The 23,420-nt window shown below is 40.0% G+C and overlaps 1 protein-coding gene across 2 annotated transcripts in view; it reads left to right on the top strand.

Moving 5' to 3' along the window:
• The first annotated feature begins 3,510 nt into the window (after nt 1-3,510).
• The window catches only part of STK4 (serine/threonine kinase 4), a 92,100-nt gene continuing 72,190 nt past the window's right edge, over nt 3,511-23,420 (top strand). The window contains exons 1-5 of one of the 2 annotated variants that reach the window (XM_036245209.1): nt 3,511-3,609; nt 9,963-10,043; nt 16,187-16,315; nt 18,972-19,086; nt 22,492-22,656. In XM_036245209.1, coding sequence (XP_036101102.1) covers nt 3,575-3,609; nt 9,963-10,043; nt 16,187-16,315; nt 18,972-19,086; nt 22,492-22,656 — 525 coding nt within the window. In that variant the 5' untranslated portion in view covers nt 3,511-3,574. Of the gene's footprint in view, nt 3,610-9,962; nt 10,044-13,805; nt 14,366-16,186; nt 16,316-18,971; nt 19,087-22,491; nt 22,657-23,420 lie in introns of those variants that run through there. The other variant, XM_036245210.1, reaches the window with a different exon arrangement.

Here is a 23,420-nt window from a genome sequence, read left to right as displayed (position 1 = left end):
AAATCTCAGTCCTATTGGTAGAATTTTGAATCCAGGAATTCTTTTATAAGGGTCAGCTCAGCTGGCAGGAGCATAGTACAGTAGGCAGGCAGTTCAGTGTCACTTTTCCTTGGAGCATGGCATGTTTGAGGGAACCCTGATTAGCACTAGCTGCTAGGCTCTGTTTATAAATTTGAGCCCAATTAGCCACCAGGATCCCTTTTTAGCAGATATATTCATTCCAGGGGTTGCCATTACCAACAACAATAATCTCATTCTCTTTTGCCCGAGATTGGTTAAGGGATAAGAATGTGATCTCATCTGACCAATGAGGTAAGATGATGTCTGCTGGGTGCTCATGGGAAAGTTTTTCTTCCCTGAAAAAAGAGAGAGGTACAGGACTTTGAAATATCTTTTTTTGTTTGTTTGTTTCTTTCTGCTTTGGGTAGTGTTGGGTTAAGGATATGATACCTGGAGGTGTGGTAGCCATTTTGTAAGCAATAAATGCACAAATATGAAAAGCCAACATGCTGAGTAGCACAAAATTGACATTGTTGAGCCACTGAATCAACCTAGAATTAATAAACAGCAAATGCCATGATGCCTTAAGTCACCATTTAGATGCTTGTTGTTTTTTTCAATTGCTTGTAACTGAATATATTCTAAGTGATATACCACACAAGTACACTTGTGGCAAATTGTATTTTCCGCAAATGGCCAAAATACTATTTTCACTCCTCCATGCCTTTCCAGAACCTTGCCACTCCCCCGTCAAGAGAAAGAATCTCTGTCTGCCCTCCTTGAAACTTGGTGGGCCTTTGGGGCCCCCTCAACAGTGGAAAGACATTATGTACCTTCCAAAGGTAATGCCTATCTTCTGGAAAAATCCTGGGAAGGAGGCAAAGGAGGGATGTTTGACATTGTGTATTGACAAATTGACTTTTATTTTTTAAAATATGTTTTTATTTATTTTTTAGAGAGAGAGATAGAAACATCAATGTGAGAGAAAAACACTGACCGACTGCCTTCTGCACACCCCCTACTGTGGGCATGTGCCCTGACTAGGAATCGAACGGGGACCTCTTAGTCCATGAGATGATATTCAATCCACTAAGCCATACTGGCCAGGTGACATTTATTTTATTTATCTTTTTATTTTTATTTTTTTATCCTCACCCGAGGACATTTTTGCATTTATCTTCAGATAGAATGGGAGGGGGAGGGGAGAGAGAAACATCGATATGAGAGAGACACTTCAGCTGGCTGCCACCCACACGACCCCAAGCAGGGCCAGGGACAAACTGCAACCAAGGTACGTGCCCTTAGCAGAAACTGAACCCAGGACTCTCTGGTCCATGGGCCGATGCTGTAACCGCTGAGCCAAACTGGCCAGGGCTGACATTTATTTTTTTAAATGTTTATTGAGCCCTGGCTGGTGTGATTCAGTGGTTAGAGCGTCAGCCAATGGACCAAAGAGTTGCAGGTTTGATTCCAGTCAAGGGCACATACCTGGGTTGTGGTTCAGTCCCGGCCTTGGTTGAGGTGGTGGGGGAGGCAACCAGTCAATGTGTCTCTCTCACATTGATGTTTCTCTCTCTCTCCCTCCCTCCCACTCTATCTGAAGATAAATGGAAAATTAACCTTGGGTGAGGATTAGAAAAAATGTTTATTGAGTACCTACTCATCTACAGGGATGAGCGTGTGGTCACAATGGGAAGTTAGATCCTTCAAGGAGGAAAAAAAATCCAGTGGGCAGCGGGATCTGAACATAAGGTAAAAAGTAGAGTCGTCTAGGAAAAGTGCTAGGGGATTTCAGAGGACTGAAAATTGACTTCTTGCGGGAGGGACATGTAATGGCTTCCTGAACTTTGTAAAAACTCTCCTTAATCTTTACTTCCTCAAGGCTCCCACTGCCATTTGTACAGATTTCCAATAGAGCAAAGTGGCAAATGAAACATGGATTTTGTGGAATTGGGACAGTCTTGAGTTAAAACCTTTGCTCTCACTAGCTGTGTATATGTGAGTCTCAGCTTCCTTACCTGTCAACGGGGAATAATAATTCTTACTTCATAGTGTTGTTTAAAGGATTGACAATCTAGGATTGTAACTGGCATATATATAGTAGATCCTCAGTAAATATTTACTCCTGTGTCAGGGTAATGGCTCCATTCTGTTTTTACAATATTGGGTGCCATATCTGGGTGGCTCTCAAAGGTGTTGCTCTGGTGTTAAGTTTCATAGATGGCATACCTTTGGGAAAAGCAGGACAATTAAAAATGGTGAAAGGTTGTTCTGGCTAAGTTTTCATCTATAACTGTCCCCATGGTAAAATGGGGGGCATCTGCCTTTCTCCTAACATTCATCGATGGTGGTGGCAACTGAATATTTACCAATGGCAGTAGTTGAAACTGGAGCTCAGAGAGGAAGGGGAGCCCCCTGACTCTCATGTTCAATTAGAGGATACACATCAGAGGTTGTCCAGTTTGGTGGTGCAGGCTCTAGAATCTGACCTGACTTGAAATCCCTAAACCTATACGATTAGCTCTGCAATCTTCACCTCTGTGGCCTTATGAGTAATAATCGCATTTATTTTCTAAAGTTGATCAGAGTATTAAAGGAGTTGATAGTAAAGTGCTGAGAACGTAGTAGGCACTGTATGTCAAATAATACATAAAATTGGGGATAACGTTATAGGCTTGATATAATGATTAAATGAGATAATACATGAAAGCAAGTACATAGCAAGAGCTTAATAAACATCAGCTATTTTTATGTCTGCAAAGTGACTCAAAGGTGAGGCAGTTAAGAAAGAGGGTGGGGTGCCCAGTCGGTGTGGCTCAGTGGTTGGGCATCCACTGATGCACCAAGAGGTCACTGGTTAGGTTCCCGGTCAGGGCACATGCCCAGGCTGTGGGGCCAGATCCCCAGTGGGGGTCATCCAAGAGGCTGCGGTCGATATTGTCTCTCATGAATGTTTCTATTTCTTTCTTCCTCTCCCTATCTCTCTAGAATCAATAAAGGGAAAAAGAAAAAAAGAGGGTGGGGCAATTTGCAGGCTGATGCCCTGTGACAAGCAAGGACAGGGTGGGTACGCAGGGTCTAGCCTCCATCTGGAGAATTCAACCAGGTAAGAAAGCTAGCAAACCGCCAATACTTCCAGGAGTTCCTGGAGCAGCGCTTCCCAGGAATTGTGTACAACTTGGCTTGTTCAGAATGTACAGTTCTTATCAAACCGGCGCTTTCGCAAGAAGTCTCAGCATCTCCTTCTGAGAAATGAGGGGCCCGGGCTGAGGCAGAGATGGGTTCCGGGCCTGGGGGGCAAACAGCTTCCCAACGAGCAAACGTCATCGAGTCTGGAGCCTGGCTTTGGACACTCAGAGCAGAAGCCTTCTTGGCTTCACCGTTCCGCGGTCCACGCTCCGGCACACCACGTGATCTAGGCCACGTCCTCCCGGCCCCGCCCAGCTCCCTGTGCCTCGCACCACTTCCGGTATGGGCGGAAAGCGGAAGTGTGGGAGGGTCTGCGGGGCGGGCTTTGGGAGGTCCCGGGGGAGGATGGAGCAGTGAGCGGGTCTGGGCGGCTGCCGGCAGCGCCATGGAGACGGTGCAGCTGAGGAACCCGCCGCGCCGGTGAGGGGCCAGTGGCTGGGTGGAAGGGATGGGGTAGGGAAAGGCGGGAACATACGGAGGGGAGACACCCGACTGCGAGCTCCGGAGCGAAGGGACCTGCGGGGCGGGGCGATCCGGCTGATAAGGCACCTGCTGAATGGGGGTCCACAGGGGAGCATGCAAGGAAGGGGACAAACGTGGGGCTGGTTCGGGAGCGCGCTTGCTGTAGGGGACGTTCTGGGGGTAGGAGAGCACCGCTAAGGGAGCAGCTGCGGAGGACCGCAGAGACGAGTTCGGGAGAGCACCTGCTGAGGGCGCGGAGGGGTGGGGGTGGGTACTGGGGGGAGGCTCTCCTCGACCGGACTACTGAGATAGGGGTAATGCTGAAGCAAGATGAGAACCTTTGAGGGGTCTAAGGGATGGATCCGGACAAGCAGAGAGGAAGGCTGGGTGGACTTTCTAAGGGAGGAAGTCCCACCTGAGGGGTTCAGTGGGAGAAAGGTCTGATAAGGCAAAAAGCTTTGCTCCTAAGGCTGAAGGTGTACCAAGAAGGGGTAAAGGTCTAGCCAGGGAGAGCTTCGAAGAGGATAGCATTTAGGAAGGTGATCTTGGTAGTGTCCTTACTCTAGCATGGTGATGGCACCTTTTTAAAAAAATTAATTAATTAACTTTTCTTACAGATGTTTCCTCCCCACCCCCTTGGGCACCCTCCTCCCTATTCCGCCCCCCGGTAATGGCATCTTTTTATTTATTTTTTGGTATGTGCCCCTAGCGGGAACCGAACCCGGGACTCTCTGGTCCGCAGGCCGATGCTCCAGCTGCTGAGCCAAACCGGCCAGGGCTAATGGCATCTTTTATTCCTGATACTCAGTGTCTTATTTTCCTTGTATCTTCCACAGCCCTTCAAAACACAATGTTGGGAGGTAGATAAGGAAATAAAAGAGTATTTTCAAGATGGGCAAATTGAGGCCTAGAGGAGTTGAGACACAGCCCTGTGAGTTTACTTCTTTGCTCTAGGTCTGGGCCACGGTGCCCTTTTCAGGCTTCTATTGTTTTGTGAGTATCAGTTCCAGATCCTACAGCTACCTGGAATTGTTTTAAGTCAAGATCAGGGAGGTGGCTGAGCCTAGAAAGTCTCAACTCATGGTTTGGTTGCAGCTGTATCATTGGTTTGCTCTGTGGACACCAGAGTCTTATGTCACTCGGCCACATCTGGAGAAAAGTAGACAGTGGAGATTGAGGGAATCATGCTTCTCTGAGGTGCAGCTAGTTAGCTGCTATTTCACAGAGACCTCTGACTTCCTGCAGCAGAATGAGCACTAAAGTAGGAAGTGTTCAGTGTGTGGGAGTGTGGGGCAATGAGCGGTGAAGGGAAGGGATTGGCAGCTAGAGCTGCACACTCGGGGTTTGTTTTTGAAGTGCACAAACAGTGCAGAAGGCAAATAGCTGGTTGGGATGGACTCAGAGTTCACCCTCCTGTAGTGTGCTAAGACTGAAATAATAATGATCATTACATTCATACAGCACTTACTGAATGCCAGACACTGTTTTCAGTGTCTTCCTGTTGAACCATATGAAAATGCTGATATTTGACCATTTTTTGACCTATAAAAATGGTAATTTCGTATGATTCAATTTACTACTGACTCATTTGGTTTTCACAACAATCCTATTATGTATATTTCTGTATTTCTATTTTACAGGTGATAAAACTGGGGCACAGAGGGGTTAGTGATTTGCTGGAGGTCCCACAGTTGGTAATTGGCAGAACTGGGATTTTAATGCAGGCAGTGTGGTCCAAAGTCCATGCTCTTAACTGCCTCACTCTGATGCCTCTCTGGAAATAACCCTATTTCCCAGGGCCTTAGCACCATAGTGATTCAGTTATAAATGCACACTGGTTGTATCTCTTTCTGAAATGTTCATTCTTTCTCCAAGGCTTGGGTTTAATTGAAAAGACGATTAGACATCTGATTTTTGTTTCTACCTTTGCTTTGTGTTTTGTAATCTTGGGCAAAAAAGAGTAAACCTTTTTGTTTTTTGACAATCATCCCTGTGCCTTTTGAATTTTAAAAAATGTATTAAATGTGCAAGAGAAGAGTGTTGCAGGGCTGAATTTTCAAATGACTGGTGCTTTCCTGCTCTCATATCTAGTGGACTACCTAGTTTGCAGCAAATTAACTTAACATCATTTGTCCTAGTTTCTTAAAACTGCCATGTCAGTTTTGCAGACTGGGTGACTTTGACAGTAGAAATTTATTTTCTCACAGTTCTGGAGGCTGGAAGTCTGAGATCAAGGTGTCCACAGAGTTGTTCCTTTTGAGACCTGTCTCCTTGTTTGTAGATGGCTGGCTGTCTTCTCCCTGTGTCTTAACACCATCTTCCCTTTGTACCCATCTATATCCTCATCTCCTCTCATAAGGACATCAGTCATATAGTATTAGGGCCTTCCCTTATGACCTAATTTTACCTTAATTACCTCTTTAAAGGCTCTGTCTCCAAATACAGCCACATTTGGAGGTACTTCAACATATGAATTTGAGGGGGTGGGGAATACATTATTTTTATTATCATTAAAAAAACTTCATCGCCTTGGCCAGTGTGGCTCAGTTGGTTGAGCTTCGTCCTGTGCACCAAAAGGTTGCCGGTTTGATTACCGGGCAGGGCACATACCCAGGTTTTGGGTTTGGGGAGGTAGCCAATCGATGTTTCTCTATCACATAGATGTTTCTCTCTTTCTCTCCCCCTCTCCCTTCCTTTCTCTCTCTAAATAAAATAAATAAATAAATAAGCCCTGGCCGGTTAGGCTCAGCAGTTAGAGCATCAGCCCGCAGACCAGAGAGTCCCAGGTTCGGTTCCCACTAAGGGCACGTACCTTGGTTGCAGTTTTTCCCCGGCCCTGGTTGGGGTCGTGTGGGTGGTGACCACTTGATGTGTCTCTCTCACATCGATGTTTCTCTCTCTCTCTCCCTTCCACTCTATCTGAAGATAAATGCAAAAATGTCCTCGGGTGAGGATAATAAACAAACAAAAACAAAACTTCATCAACTTGTTTACTTGTAACCCACCCATATCAAATACTGTGTGGAAAGAGGCATGGGTATACATAAATGAAGTGAAGCTTGCTAGAGTTTTAAAATGGAGAAAGAAGTGTGAGATGTAGCCAAACCTGTAATAATTCATAAACACCCTTATTTGTGTTTGGAAAGGTACAAGGTATCTTTTCAGAGGTTCAGACGGTATGTGTTTCTAGCAAGGGATAGCAGTCCCAATGCAGGAAATGCTCTTTGTGTTCATGAGCTTGACATTTGTGTGTGACTAAGTGAGTGATGATAGATTAAAGCTGATGGTTATGTGGGAGGTTGATTTTTAAAGTGAATTGCCATTAGATAATGTGTGACGGAAGGTGTAGAGTGCATTTCTGGGATGCTGGCCATCCATGTGGCCATCTGACTTAGGAGGAGAGCATCCGCTGGTATTTGGTCCATGGAGGCTGTGTTGGCCAGGGCTATTCATTTATGAGCAAGCCGTGAAACTACCTAGGACCTGGGCAAGCCCCGGCTGAGAGAGCTGAATCATTTAAGTTGGGCTGTTGTGGTTTTAGTGCCTCTTCCATGAGGACTTACAGTATATAATATCATTCACTTACTTATCAAATGATTTTACATAGAAATCCTATTTATTGATAATCCAGTGATACTCCTTAGGGTGAAGTTCTGTTTTATTTTGAAAACTCACAAACACTGCTGATAAAGGTTTATGATTCCCATCATTATATTTGTTAATCCATTTAGCAAATATTTATTGACTACCTCCGGGTTATCAGGCATCAGTGTTATAAAGATCCCTTAAGCCTGAACCAAAAAAAAAAAAAAAAAAAGAGCTCTTAGATTGTTTTAAAAAGTATCTGAGCAGGCATATAAAGCTGAACTTGTCACAGTATTATCAGAGGGTTGCAGCTGTCCCCCAGGCCTCAGCAGTTTCCTTTGTTATGCCGTGGTCTCCGTGCAGTTGAAATAGTGAGTTTAGCTTTTTGTTAACCATAAAGTCAACACGTTAAGGGAACACATTTCATCTTCCTTCGTATAAACTGTTTATAAAACTTTAAATATACTTGAGGGATAAGGTATTGTCCCTTGTTTGTATAGTTATAAATTCAGTGCTTCCAAAAAAAACCCCTCTGATGTATGAGATGTCATTCTAACCTCTGAGTTCACAGAAGTTTTGATTCTTCCCTGGCCCGTGTGGCTCAGTTTGGTTGAGCATTGTCCCACGTACCGAAGGGTCGAGGGTTCGATTCCTGATCAGGGCACATACCGGGTTTCGAGTTTGATCCCCAGTGGGGGTGCATATAGGAGGCAACTGATGTTTCTCTCTCTCTCTAAAATAAGTAAAAAACATATTTCAAAAAGAAAAATTTTACTTCTGAAGTTTAAGAGGAGTTTCACTTCAGCCCTTTATGTTTAGAAGCTGGGAGTTTTTAATGATGTCATTGGAATTTAATTTTTAGGACCTTTTGTTTTTCAGAGGTCAACGTGGTCATTTTGTTATGCTAATTTTCAAGTTATGATACTTGTTGACTTGGAAGAAAACTGTTTCTCTAGTACATAGTCTTCGATATTTAGAAAATTCTATTAGATTATTCTTTTGAGATCAGTGTTTGGTTTTATTGTTGTCTTATGGTTTTGCTATTTTCTCTAAGAAATTACGTGTGTGTATGTGTATTTTTAAAATTCAAGTTTTTGTTTTTGTAAAGCTTGGTATTGTTCAGCTAGTTTAAACCTTTTTCTTTACAAAGAAATCTCTAGTGTAACTACTTCCATATTTCACCATTTCCTGAGCTCTCTTTTCTTTGTTGTCTTTTGTAGTTTCAGGAAGTCATTGTGTAGAAGATACACACACACACACAAATATTCCTTAGCAAGCTCCTTCTTTAAGCCCGTTAATAATTTTCAGAGGTCTCAGAGTTTTAAAAATATATATTGTTAATTTTTAACCTGCCATGTTTGTCACAGTTGTTTACCATAGTCATAAAAATATGAATTATCTGAAAGTTGTAAGCAACCATGTATCTTTGATTCTGGGGACTAGTCAGAGGTACATGGCTATCCTTGGGAGAGTTTTTGTGATACTATTTGAAACTCTCAGCTGTGTAGTTATTTACTTTTTTTGTTGTTGTTAATCCTCACCTGAGGATATTTTTCCACTGATTTTTAGATAGAGCAGAAGGGAGGAAGGGGGGAGCGGGGTGCGGGGCGGGGCGAGGGAGAGTGAGAAACATCTGATGTGAGGGAGACACATCAATTGGTTGCCTTCCAAACAGCCCTGACTCGGGGCCAGGGATCAAACCTGCAATCCAGGTACATGCCCTTGACGGAATCAAAGGCGAGACCCTTCCATATGTGGGTAGACGCTCTAATCTCTGAGCCAAACTGACCAGGGCTATTTTTTATTTTTGATCATGTGTAAGTATATACTTTACACTTCCTGTGATACCTGTAGAATCTCTGTGTTTCGACAAAATCAACAACTTTCTAATGGAGAGCAAGGGTCTTCTATGTCTTTTTTGGCCTCCAGTCCAAGACCATGTTTCAGTTCATAGTAAACCTAACATTAGACCTCTTTTCTGAAGAGATAGTTATACCATTTTAATTCATGGAATTTCAAGATTTAAATGAATTAATTTTAAAGGTTATATCTAATGCTTAAATCCACTCTATAGCATTACAGCCACATGACGATTTATTTTCTGTTTAAAGTTTCCAGTGATGGGGATTTAGGGACCACTTCAGAACTACTTTTATTGTTAGAGATTCTTACACTTGTTGGACTGAAGTTAGCCTCTTGGTAGCTCTCCACCATCTGGTCCTGATTTTGCTCATCAGGGTTCCCCAGGACGCATGTTGTACTTCCCTTAAAAGGAAGTATATAGGACAGTCCTCCAGCTTCCCTTAAAAGCCTCTTAGTTTACCTTTGTTATTGTTTACTAGTGAAGACTTCATAGAGACATTTCTAAGATGCTAATTTTATTTATTATTTTTTTAAATCTTCACCCGAGGATATTTTTCTGTTTATCATCAGATAGAGTGAGAGGGAGGGAGAGAGAGAGGGAAAGAGAGAAACATCAATGTAAGAGAGACACATCGATTGGTTGCCTCCCACATGACCTGACCAGGGCCGGGGACGAACTGCAATGGAGGTTTGTGCCCTTAACTGGAATCGAACCCTTGACTCATTGGTCCGTGGGCCGACGCTCTAACCGCTGAGCAAAACTGGCCAGGGCCTAAGATGCTAATTTTAAAATAAAAATGTGTTTTGTGTTCTAGTTGCTAGCAAGTAAAATTCATTTTGTGTTTATATTTCTTCATTCACAGGCAGCTGAAAAAGTTGGATGAAGATAGTTTAACTAAACAACCAGAAGAAGTGTTTGATGTCTTAGAGAAACTTGGAGAAGGGTGAGTGTACAGAAAATATAGGTAGGCCAGTAGGTCCCAGTCATTTTCTTTCTCCAATACCAGAAGGATATGAACCTTTCTAATGGCAATATGTTGCAAACCCAAGGAGAAGAAAGGGGAATGATGCGTGTAGGCAGTGCTCTGGGCGCGGTGGGAGGTAAATTTAGTTTGAAATGCCTTTTCCTCTTCCCCCCAGTCACTATTATAGACAGATTTAGTGATGACAGATTTAGTGATTCCTGGTCTTTTTAACACCAAGGACATCTATTTTTTTTCTGTTGTAGATTCCATGGTTTGCATGATTTTATCTATTTGACGGCACTAATTAGTTTATACTTCATTTAAAAGATTTTATTAGTCACACATTTTTATTTGTAGTTCATAGCTTATGATTGATATGTAATAACTGTTTGAATAAAAAAAATGGAATTCAGCATTTCAGTTTGTGCAATGTGAAATACAGTTAATAAGTCAAGGACTATTACTAGTGTTATAGCTTCCTAAGAGATCCAAAATCCCAGGTTGGGAACCAGTGGACTTCATGAAGCACAGATTTGTGAAGGAGTTTATAATGTACAGGTGACATGATATTTAGTGATAGCCAATGGCCATTATACATAAAGGTAACATCATAATTTTTTGTACTTTTACATATCCTTTTATTCTCGTGTGTTTATTTATTCTCCTGCAGTTACTGGTACATTAAAATACTAGGTATACCCTTTCTTAAGTTTTTGTTGTTTATTTTTGAATAGGTAATTGATTCCTATTCAAAATTCAAAAACATAAAAATGTATACAGTGAAAAAAATCTCTTCCCTGCCTGTATCTCTCAGCATCCCAGAAGCAACCAGTATAACAGGTTTTTTTGTATCCTTCAGAAATAGTTTGCATATGTAAGCAAATGTGTGTGTGTGTGCGCATGTTCATCTCTTGGGAGTACTGGTTCAAGAGACCTGAAATGTTAACTTTAAAAAATGTCCATTGTCTATTTACTATATATGTTCTGATTTTTAAATATCTGTTGTCTAATTACTGTACGCTCTTCAATATCAGGTCTTATATGTCATTAAATTATTTTGGGGTTTAGTGTCATTTATGCCTAATATAGTTCAACAATAATGTTAAACCTCATCCTGGATTACATGGAATACGTTTTTTCATGGATTACCTCCTTGTACAAAACATTAGTCATCATCTTTTTGTAAGCTGGAAAAGTACTCTTTGGAATCAAGCACAAAATCCAGCAGAGAAGGAAAGTAAAAGATGACACCATCTGTGCTGCTTGAAAACAAGTGCAAGATGACTCTGAAGACTGCAAGTTACTTGGCAGCATTAAAGGTATGGGAAAAGGACAGTCCTCTACATCTCCTGCCTGCCTTTTTCAGCTTTAGCTTGGCATCCTTGCTATTTTCCTCAAGGAAATGACTCTTAGGCCCTTACTCTGACAATGCTCTCAGGTTATGCTTTGAATATTTGAATAAGATAAAGAGCGCTGGGCATAACTGACTATGTAACTGACTTGCTTCTTTTATTTCTTAAATATAGGTGTGTCAGAATAGTAAGGATATAGACTCTGAAGTCAGATAGACCTATGTGAAAACTCTTGCTCTATTGTTTATTAGTCATAATAAATGAGTGGGCTTGGGCAAATTGCTTAATATTTTGAAGCTTCACAAGCCTCACCTATAAAATGGGGATGTTAGTATCTCCGTCATAGGATTAGGTGGAGTATTACATGAGATCATGGGGGTGAAGTACTTGGTACAGTGCTTGTTACATAGTAAGTGCTCCGAAAATGGCTACCATTATTTTATTTTAAACTATCAACTGAAGCATTTTTCAAATCTCATATCAAATCATAGTTAAATCTTAAGTCTTCAAGTATATCTAGGTGTTCTTGAAAGGAGCTCTGGGTTGATTGGGTTTGGGGGATGTTAAAAGAAAACTCCAGACAGAATATATCAGGAATATAATGTAAGGAAAAACTAAGCTAATTATTATTGTTTTTTATTGTGTTTTAGATCGATGGATATCCTCATCTATGGAAATTTTCCTATAAAAATATTACAAGGGAGAAAACAAATAATACCTCAACTGTTTCTTCCCATGTTCTTTCCACAAATGCTTGAATTTCTGTCATTGTGGCTGAATGAACTTGATCAAACCTCATTTAACTAGCAAAATCCTGAAGGAAGACTTTAACAGCACTTACTTTCTCAGCACAAACTGCCACGCCATCTGTAAACTGCTCTGAAAAATGAATGGATTGCGAACTCTGACTGACGTGTGCCTTGTGTAATGAGCTCGGCTAACGGACAGTCCTGGATTCTGGAAGATGCAGTCAGTCTGCATTTTAAGGAAATTGTGTGGATGTGTAGACAGCGAAGCCAAAGCTCCAGACCAGGATGACTGGACAGCACTTGGAAAGTGTTTTGAATTAGAGCCTAGTGCCTTTTTCTTCCTATTTTACTTAACGATTTACACATTGACAAAACCCTAGGTTTCATAGCTAGTGAGTGGTAATGTTAAGACTTGTACCTAGTTAATTTGTACTCATATATTTCTGTTTTTCTACATTGATCCTTGCCTCGTGTGGCTTATGGGAAACACCTACTTCCCCACCATCTCTGCCAGTTAAAGTTCATTGAACAACTTAGTTTCTGTTGTAGGGAACCAGGTCTTAAGGTCCTTGCCTATAAGGGAGCATGGCATGATTGCTGAAGCCTTCTAAATCCTCTTCAGATTCCTGTAAGTGCAGTATGTAGAATCGTATCTTTTTTTTTTCTTTTTCTTTATTGTTTTTTAGAGAGAGGAAGGGAAAGGGAGAGAGAGATAGAAATATCAATGAGAGAGAACACTGATTGGCTGCCTCCTGCATGCTCCCCACTGGGGGTTTGGCCCACAACCTGAGCATGTGCCCTGACCAGGAATAGAACCGGCGACCTCTTTGTGCATGAGTAGATGCTCAACCACTGAGTCACACCAGCTCGGCAGAATCATGTATCTTAATTGCTCATGTGAGCTATTATAGTTTTCTTTGCTATCAAGATAGCGTTGGGAAGCATGGAGGGTGTTCTGGTCAACATTGCTGAGTGAGTGTATGTAGAGACCTCTCCTTTCCATTTTAAATATCTAAGAATAATGGGTGAAAATTAATTTTTAAAATATTAGGATACATAGCCAGCTGTGGACCAATGATAGAAAAGATATCTATAATAATAAGGGGGGTTGTGGTAAAGCATGTCTATCCTTGTCAGGAGATTGCAGGTGAGCTTCCTACATGAAGTTGTGGGCTGGGACGAGGCTCTGCGTCTATGAACCAAAGCTGAGATAAATATGGTTGCCACTAGAAAGTATCATTTGTCTGTGGCCTAGGGAAAAAAGGGTGGTGCTGGTCTGACAATAGGAACTGGGCCTGGACTGCATTCATGTATGGTCTCTTGAGGGACAAAACCCCCAAACTTCTAATACGAGACCTGATTTAAATGTACAGCCCAGATGACTATGAAACCGTCATGATGTCATGGAGTGCTCATGATCATGAGCATTATACAGAGGAAAATCATTCAAGATAAAAGGAAACTCATACAAGCAAATCCAATGCCATCAGATAATCAGACCTAACAAATGGAGGAATTCACACCCAAGGAAGTAGAAGTAATGGAGCAATCTGGAAAGAGATTTAACATGTTCGTTTATGATTTTTAAAAAGATAAAAGGAGCAAATAACATCCTTTAAAGAAGTAACATGAGCATTTAGCCCCATAATAGTAAAGAAGTTGGGAATCTTGACAGTGAAAACTACAATTATTAAAAGTTCTGAAGGCCTAATAAATTGGATAAACAGTAAACTGACAACATTGAAAATAATTTGTGATTGAAAGAGAGAAATGAGACCAATCACAAAATGCAGGACAGAGAAATACAGTGTTGGAAACCAGGAAGACAACATGGATTGAGGAGGTTCAATACAGATCCAAGAGGAATTCTAGAAGGATATATTAGAGGAGACAAAGAGGAAATAAAGAGATAATGCTGGGAATTCTCCAGACTTGAAGAAAGACATGTGCCTTCAGATTGAAGTTTATGAAATGCCAAATAAATCGACTCCTAGTTAAATTATAGTAAAATTATAGAATGTTAAGGATAAGGAGGAAATCTTAAAAGTTACAGAAAGAGATTGCCAGTGAAAAATGATAATCTGTGATGGCTGACTTCTGAGCACAACAGTAGAAGCTGGAAAACTGCAGTAAATATGCTGAAGGAAAGCTGTTGTCAAAGAAGAATTCTGAATCCAGCAAAACTTATTCCAGAATGAAGGTGAAACAAAGGCATTTTCACAATATGGGAATTGGTGTATCAAGAATAACTTTGGGGGGAAAAAGGGGAGACATCTGTAATACATTCAACAATAAAGATAAGTTAAAAAAAACAACTTTGGATTAAAGTGACGAAATACCCAACTAACAGTGGCGAACCAATAAGGTCATTTAATAACTAATAATAAATCTGGGGGTGAAAGATTACAGAATGGTTAATTGCCTTGATGATGGTTTAGCATTTGTGTAATTTTCATAGTCTCAAGATGACCCCATTAGTTTTAAGCATCATGGCTCACATGACAGTAACCAAAGCAGGAAAGGAAGTAGCAAGTAAAAATGGGCCTTCTTGTGTACTTCTCTCTCTTACCTGGGAAGAAGTCTTTCCCAGAAACCCTTCAGCAGAATTCCCCTCAAATTTTATTGGCCAGAACTAGGTCACTGGTTGAAGGAAATAGGATTATTGTGACTGGCTTGGACCACCGTGCTTTATCCCCTGGGACCAGGTGTTTACCACCCTAACAAATCAGAGGATTATCTTAGCATGGCAGAAGGGTCTTCTCTGAATGGTCAATGGTTGCTTTACTCTTGCAAAAAAAAAAAAAAAAAAAAAAAAGTTTTATGTAGCATTTAAAGATCACTATACTAGTTTTGCCAACATAAGGGATTCTGATGGAGTGGAAATTTTATGTATTCTGCATAGCGTTTTAAAAACACATTGAAATGATTCTTGAGTACCATTTTGGCAGCTTAGAGCACTCAACTACTTTGATATATTTGGTCACACTGTTTTTTTGATCTTTTCTCACCAAGACAGTGTGAAGAAACAGGTATATTTGGGAAACATGAAAGACAGTTTACTCCTTATTTCACTGACAGCCATCAGGATTTCAGTGAAGATACAACTTATTTAAGATGATGATGGCATGTCATTTGACCATCACAACTGTCTTGTAAAGTAGTTTATGTTGTCATTTTACAGATGAGGAAAAAATTGAGGCACAGCAGAGTTAAAACTATGTAGATGTGATGGTAGGACTCAAATCCTGGGTCTTTAGCTTCTAAATTGAATATTCTTTTAGCCTCCAAATTGGATGGGTACATATGCTTTTTATTTATCTTGATAAACTCTTAAGAGAAGATAGAGTAAAAGGCAAAAATAATATTTATGTGCTCTGTTCACTTGATAGTAGCATTTAAAGAGACTTAGATCTTCAATTTTTTTCCATAGTGTTTTAAGTTTTATTGCAAGTAAGAAGAGCAAGGAATGAAGGACTTCTCGGTAGTAGAGAGTGAACACAAGAAAACAAAGACCTCCACTTTTGTGACTCAGTATAGATGTGGAGCAAGCATAGGCTTTGTATTCAGTCACAACTGGATTGAAATTCTGGACCAACCACTTATTATCACTTATGTGACCTTGGCCAAGTCATGTATTCCTTCTGAGCCTTTTCACATTTACCTGTGAAATAGAGATAATGATCCCCTTCGTCATTATTTTTTGTAAGGATGAACTGAGATGATGGGCAGTTTCTGGTAGATATCAGGCATGCATTGGTAGCTACTATAATAATTTCATACTAACACATTCAGTATAATTTAAATGTTAAGTTTTTAAAGATGCTATCTTGTAGTAGTTCTCTTGATGGCATTCCCTCCCCGCCCTGAAAGTACTTCATCTATCTCAATTTTGTGAATGTAGCTAAGTATATACGTATTAGGCACTTAGGCATATAAATTAGAACTGTCAGTTGCTTGTTTTACCACTTTTATCTCTTGGCTTGCTTTGACTTTATCAATGTTGTCCTTTCCCCAATTATAGGTCCTATGGCAGCGTATACAAAGCTATTCATAAAGAGACCGGTCAGATTGTGGCTATTAAACAAGTTCCTGTGGAATCAGACCTGCAGGAGATAATCAAAGAAATCTCTATAATGCAGCAGTGTGACAGGTAAAGGCAGGTGGTATTACTTTGGCGAGAATGTGGTTTTGAATTTGCTGTGATTATTTAAATAGTTTGATGTCTCAAGTTGCATTTACTTAGATGTTTTGCAGAAAGGAGGGCTTAATGGAATCACTATTAATTTTTTTTTTAGAAAAAAATATGATGAAAAGGTTTGTGTGTTTCAGTAACTAAACTTCTATAGTTTCTATTTCTGCATAGGTTTTTGTTTTGTTTTTTTTCAGCGAGCCCTTTTCAAAAGTAGGAAGAAGAGGCGTAGAGGGAGAAGGTGGTGCTGGCTTTTTTTTTTTTTTTTCTTATATGATCTGTTACTTCCTATTGAGAAAACATTTCTGCAGAGACAGTTAAGAAGAGATCATTCAAATGCTTTTCGCTTTAGAAACCTTAGAATATACAGATAGATCTGTAAAAAGAAAACAATGATTTCTGTCTTACTGTTCCTTTCCTTGTATTTTAAAGAAATTATTCAAGCTAAGAGTAGCTAAGTATTTTATTTTTGAGGAACTAAGATTTGTCAAATGCTGTAGCAGGAAGTGAGGCCAACAGGCGACCGCAGAAAAGCACATGGTTTGCTCTGAAATTCCGTGACAACTTGGGTGGTCACAGTGATGGAGCAGGCTTTGCCAGTACCATTTAGATTTGAGAGAAACACAAATCTAGGGGCAATGCCAGCCCTATGGAGTTGAAAGGAGAATGAGAAAGTCTTGCACATGAGGCTACATTCATTCTTCTAAAGCTCTTTTGGTCAGCAGATCAACTTGGTACCTCCTATTTTTTTTTGTAAAGCTTCACTATTAGGGCAGGGGGAGCCACCTGCTAGGAAATTTGCCCAGGAGCCCTTAAATCTCACAGACTCATGAATGCAGTCATGTGTCTTCTCCCTCCCTGCCTTTCTTTTATTCTCTGTACGTTGGTGGTTACTGGACAAGGAGATAAAAACCTGCTATTTCTTTTTTATTTTATTTTTCCTCACCCGAGGACATTTTTCCATTTTTTTTTTGTACAGATAGAGTGGGAGGGAGAGAGAGGAAGAGAGAGAGAGGGGGAAACATTGATGTGAAAGGGACACATCAAGTGGCTGCCACCCGCACGACCAACCAGGGCCGGGGACAAACTGCAACCGAGGTACATGCCCTTAGTGGGAACCGAACCCGGTCTCTCCGGACAAACTGCAACCGAGGTACATGCCCTTAGTGGGAACCGAACCCGGGTCTCTCCGGACCGCAGGCGGACGCTCTAACCGCTGAGCCAAACCGGCCAGGGCAAAACCTGCTATTTCTTGATTGGCTTGACCAGAGTAAGGTAACAGGATTGCTTTTCCTCCTCCATAAGATACGTTAAGGGAGCTCTTTCCAGTTTGCAAATTGGGACTTTGCCACTTTTGAGCAACCACGCAACAGCTGTGTTCCAAACAGGGTGTATAAATGTCTGTAATTAAAGAAGAGATCTTTTGAAGCGCCTACTCTGTGCTAAGAACTGTAAGGAATACAAATAAATACAGGGCTGAGTTCTCATCCTCTGGGAGTAGATTGATTGGATAGGCCAGGCATATAAATGTACAGGAAAACCTAGCTGAAAATACAAGATATATAGAACATATTCCAACAAGAAGTGCCTGACAGTAATTGCCTTGTAGAGGCTGTAAATACCACAGGAATTGAAGGAAGGGTGAGCAAGTGTGGTGATGTGTACATTAAAAGGCTTATTCATCCATTTCTTCATTAATGTTTATTACGTGGGTTTTTCCTGCTGTCCTTGTTATTGGTATGTTTCCCAGGGATGAAGGTGCTTGAAAGTCTGAGAGTTAATGAAGCTGAGTTGGTTGTAACATCTTCAGCTATTATGCAACATTATTTAGCTCTGATAACAATCTAGCCAGTTAAAGCTGGTAGCTCTCAAATGGCAGATTATTTCGTATTAATGGGATGTTTGACTTTTCTCTGAAATTCCTCATTTGGTATCTCTTGAAACCCCCAGTTTTTTCTTTATAAGATATTGTAGCGGGTTTTTGTTTTTTTCCCCCAAAGTACACAAGACTTCTTGGAAAAATTCAAATAAAAAGAAGAAAATAAAATCACTTCCCTTTGGAGAAAAAATTATTAAATACTACTTGGTAACATTATCCTTCCATTTCTTTTTTTTGGAGTTTCCCTGTGTTTACTATTATGTAATCTCTATTCTGTGTGTGTGTGTGAGTGAATGTGTAAGAGCAGGAAATCTCATTTATCAAGTATTCTGTAACATTTTCCATGGATTTATGGTTATTTCATTATATGGATATTTCATTATGTTTTTAACTAAACTCCCTAATGTTATATTAGATGGTATCTGAATTTTCAGTTTTATAAACAGTACTGTGATGGACTAATTTCTTTTTGAATATCTGTAATTTTTTAAGGATGAATTGTAGACTTAGAAATGCTGAGTTAAAGGACCCATATGTTTTTTCCCACTTTTGTTATTTACTAATCCACCCCCCCCCCAAAAAAAAAAGTTTTACTAGTTTACATTCTTATCAGGTTGTCCATTTTAACCATAAATATGAAAACTTGCTCTTTTGAGCAAAGAAAATGTCAGGTGTTTAACAGCATGAATTAATGTTTCAAGGCTTTTCCATTAATTTGTACTGTCTCTTTATCTCTAGCCCTCATGTAGTCAAATACTATGGCAGTTATTTTAAGAATACAGACTTGTGGATTGTTATGGAGTACTGCGGAGCTGGTTCTGTGTCTGATATCATTCGATTACGAAGCAAAACAGTAAGTTTGCCTTCTAGAATAATACCACTGAGCTAGTCTCTTATGCTGTCTTTTTGCTGCCTTTTTTCATGCACTCTTCTACTATCACACCTGCAGAGATGACTATCACAGTTTCCCTTTTCCCTCCCTTTTCCCTCTTCTTTTCCCCTTTGCTCTTTCATGTCTCTTAATTGTGGCAGTTTTGACAACAACCCAAGCCGGTGATATTTACATGCTTTGCTTGTTTTGTATTGGTAGGGGTGGGGGGTGGCTGTCTAGTTGTTAAGCAGTACATTTTAAATGTTTCAATTTGGATTTAGTTTTCTTCTCCTACCCACAATGTTCACAGATTAACTTCCTCTACATCCTGTTGATCAGGGAATACTTTCTGTGAAAGAGTATTTGCTGTTACTGTGATTGAATTTCAGATAGTCACTAGCCACATATGGTTACTGAGGGCTTAAAAATGTGGCTTGTCTGAATTGAGATGCGCTATAAGTATAAAATACACACCAGATTTTGAAGGATTATTACAAAAAAAGAATTTAAAAAGTATAACATATTTTATATTGAACTCATGTTAGAATGATAATATTTTGGATATATATGGTTAAGTAAAATATATTATCAAAATTAATTTTGTGCATTATTTTTTCTTTTTTAAATGTGGCTACTAGAAAATTAAAGGTTGTATTTGTCACTCACATATTTTTGGGAGGCAGTGTTACCAATAGCTCAGCTGTTTAGAATAAGGAGCCAGGAAGCAAGTGATGAGCTTTGATTTCTTTGGCCACAGAAGGTACTCCAGACTCCAGCTTGCTACCCTGCCAGTAGTGTTTGGTTGGACTTGAGTGAAAGCACTATCATTTATTAGCTCTGTGACCTTTGGCACAAATTACTTAATTTGTGCTTCAGCTTCATCATCTATAAAATGGTGATGATAATAATAGTACCCACCTCATTGGATTATTATAAGGACTAAATGAGATTATTAAAATAGTGCCTAGCCCTGCTGGTTTTGCTCAGTGGTTAGAGCCTTGGCCTGTGGACCGAAGAGTCACAGGTTAGGTTCCTAGTCAAAGGCATGTACCTTGCTTGTGGATTTGATCCCTGGCCACAGTTAGGGTTGTATGGGAGGCAAACAATCCATGTATCTCAGACACATCCATGTTTCTCTCCCTCTCTCTTTCTGTCTCTCTCTTTTTCTCTCCCTCCCTCCCTCTCCCTCTCTCTCCTTCCTTCCCTCTTACTCACTCTAACTAAAAACAAAATCCATTGAAAAATATCCTTGGGTGAGGATTTTTATAAAAAAGTGCCTAATATAGATTAAATGCTTAGTAAGTGTTGGCTATTTTTAATGTTATTAGCACAGTGCCTGGCTCATAATAGATGCTTCTTAAATATTTTTTGATGGGTTGATAGTGTAGTAGATTCTGACACGCCTTATATCATTTCATTTTCACAGCATTCTTGAAGAAAGGTGATATTTTTATTTCATAGATTGAGAAACTAAAACTAAGAGAAGTTTGATAACTAGGTTAAGTCACACAGCTATAGAGTAGAACCAAGAGTGAAAGTGGGGTCTTTCTGTTTCCAAATCTTGTATTTTTTTCTCCATAGTATATTCCCTTCTGAATGTGAGTTTGTCATAAAGGGAACTGAGTGAGAACTTGTGGATTGACTGAGTTTGTTTAGGACTGGGACTGATCAGGTATTCTATTTCAGTACCCAGCATTCTTTTATGTGTTCATCATCATTCAACAGATATTTTTTTCAGCACCCTACTATGTGTCAGGTGGCTTTCTTGGTGCTAGGGATACAATAGTAAACAGACCAAAGAGACTTTTATTTATTTTTTATTTATTTATTTATTTTATCCTCACCCGAAGACATTCCTGCATTTATCTTCAGATAGAGCAGGAGGGAGAGAGGAAGGAAGAGAGAGAGAGAAACATCGATGTGAGAGAGACACATCGAGTGGCTGCCACCCACATGACCCCAACAGGGGCCTGGGGACAAACTGCAACTGAGATACATGCCCTTAGTGGAAACCGAACCCGGGTCTCTCTGGACCGCAGGCTAATGTTCTAACCGCTGAGCAAAACTGGCCAGGGCTCAAAGACACTTTTATTTTTTTTTTTTTATCCTCATCCGAGGATATTTTTCCATTTTTTTTGTACAGATAGAGTGGGAGGGAGAGAGAGGAAGGGAGAGAGAGAGAGAAACATCGACGTGAAGGGACACATCGAGTGGCTGCCACCCGCACGACCAACCAGGGCCGGGGACAAACTGCAACCGAAGTACGTGCCCTTAGCGGGAACTGAACCCGGGTCTCTCCAGACCGCAAGCCGACGCTTTAACCGCTGAGCCAAACTGGCCAGGGCTCAAAGACACTTTTAAATGCAGCATATGTTTCCAATGGGGAAGACAGTACATAAGTAGGTATACAAATAATGCATAATACGTCAGGTGATGATAATGCTGCATTGACTAATAAGGTAGGATAAAGGAATAGAAATTGATCTAGGAATGGAGGGAGCTACGGAAGGCCTCTCTGATTTTCTGATGAGGTGACATTTGGACAGAGACAGTGAAGTAAGGGAGCAAGTCATACAGAAATCTGGATGAAGAGCGTTGTAGGCAGAGGGGACAGTGGGTGAAAAGGCACATCAAGGAAGCCTACATGGTGGATGCAGAGTGAGCAAGGTAGAAGGTGGTAGAAGATGAAGGTAGCTGGGAACCAGGTCATGTAAGACCTTGGTGAGGACTGGCCTTAATTTGGAGTGATTTAGGAAGCCACTGAGGTTTTGAGCAGATCTGGCTTACATTTTAAAACGTTCTTTGTGGCTTCTGTGTGGAAAATACATTGCAGAGGGTCAAGGGCAGAAGCAACAAGACTGATTAGGAAATTATTAGAATAGCTCAGGCAGGATATGATGATGGCTTGGACGAGGGTGATTACAGAAAATATGTTTGGATATATAATGAAGACAGAGAAAAAGCCAAGAATGACCTCAAGGTTTTTGGCCAGAGCAACAGGAAAAATGAAATTGCCTTTTACTAACAGAGAAGAAACTGAGAAGAGTAGAGTAGGTTGGGTGGGTGGTAAGAAGAGGGCAAAGTTGGTGGCAGAAATAAAGAATTTGAGTTTGACATGTTATGCTTATGATACTTGTTAGGTATTCATTGTGGAGGTTGTGTAAGCAGCTATATGAATCTCATGTTTGGGAAGAGATCTGGGCTAGAAATATAACTTGGGGAGTGGTCAGTGTAGCAGTGGTATTATAAGCTGTCAAATGCTGTTTACAGATTGAATAAGATCTTATATTTATATTCTAGGAAAGGAGGTAGGATCTGTTTCTTTTTCCTTTTTCGAATGTGCTGATGTAAACTGATAGAATTTTGATTTCTCATTGTTTTTTTCAGTTAACAGAAGATGAAATAGCTACAATATTACAATCAACACTTAAGGGACTGGAATACCTTCATTTTATGAGAAAAATACACCGAGATATCAAAGCAGGAAATATTTTGCTAAATACAGAAGGACACGCAAAACTTGCAGATTTTGGGGTAGCAGGACAACTTACAGTAAGTAAAAATGTTACTTGTACTGGTAATTTTCAGCTCTGTCCTGAGAAAGAATTCCTTTTATTTATTTTTAAAATATAATACTTGATTTAATTATATTAGTTAAAAAAAATCAGAATGTACCAATAGGTTACCAAAGAGCTAGTAGGTTATTTTAGATCCTTTCCTGGGATTCAGTTCCCATAGTTTAAATTTGCTTAACTTTGATAAAAATAAAATCTAAAACAAGAAATGACAGAGTAGAAGTTTAAATTCTATTGGGCTATATCTTTATAAAAGGAAGAAGAATTAAATGCAAATTTCTTTCTTTGAATAAGCCATAATGTCTTCTCAGTGAACCTCCAGGTAGCAGTTACTGAAAACACTGTCCTCATTTGGGTCTAGGATACACTACAGGCTCTTGATTTTCCTTCTGCCTCACCAGTGCATGCAATTAAAAAAAACACATGTTTTCAAAACAGGAAGTCTAGAATTATCTGATTTTTTAAAATACGTTGGTGTATGTGAAATATATATAGAAAAATAAAAAGAGTTCTGGACAGATACATATTAAAATTTGCAACAAAGTTATATATCAAACAGTTTTCTTGGGTTGTAGACTATATAGATAATACTGTTTGCTTTTTTAGAGCTGGCATTATGTACGGTTTTCTTTTTCTTTTTTAATTTTAAATCTACCTGGAACATGTTAGTCTGGACTTAATAGTTTCCATTGATCTAGTTGGTTCAGTTTCTGCTCATTACTCTTAATTTAAAAAAAATTT

Source organism: Molossus molossus, unplaced genomic scaffold (assembly GCF_014108415.1).
Source record: "Molossus molossus isolate mMolMol1 unplaced genomic scaffold, mMolMol1.p scaffold_m16_p_6, whole genome shotgun sequence".
In the NCBI taxonomy this organism is placed as follows: domain Eukaryota; kingdom Metazoa; phylum Chordata; class Mammalia; order Chiroptera; family Molossidae; genus Molossus; species Molossus molossus.
The sequence above is the reverse complement of the archived record's forward strand: the minus strand, read 5'-3'. Positions and strand labels throughout refer to the sequence as shown.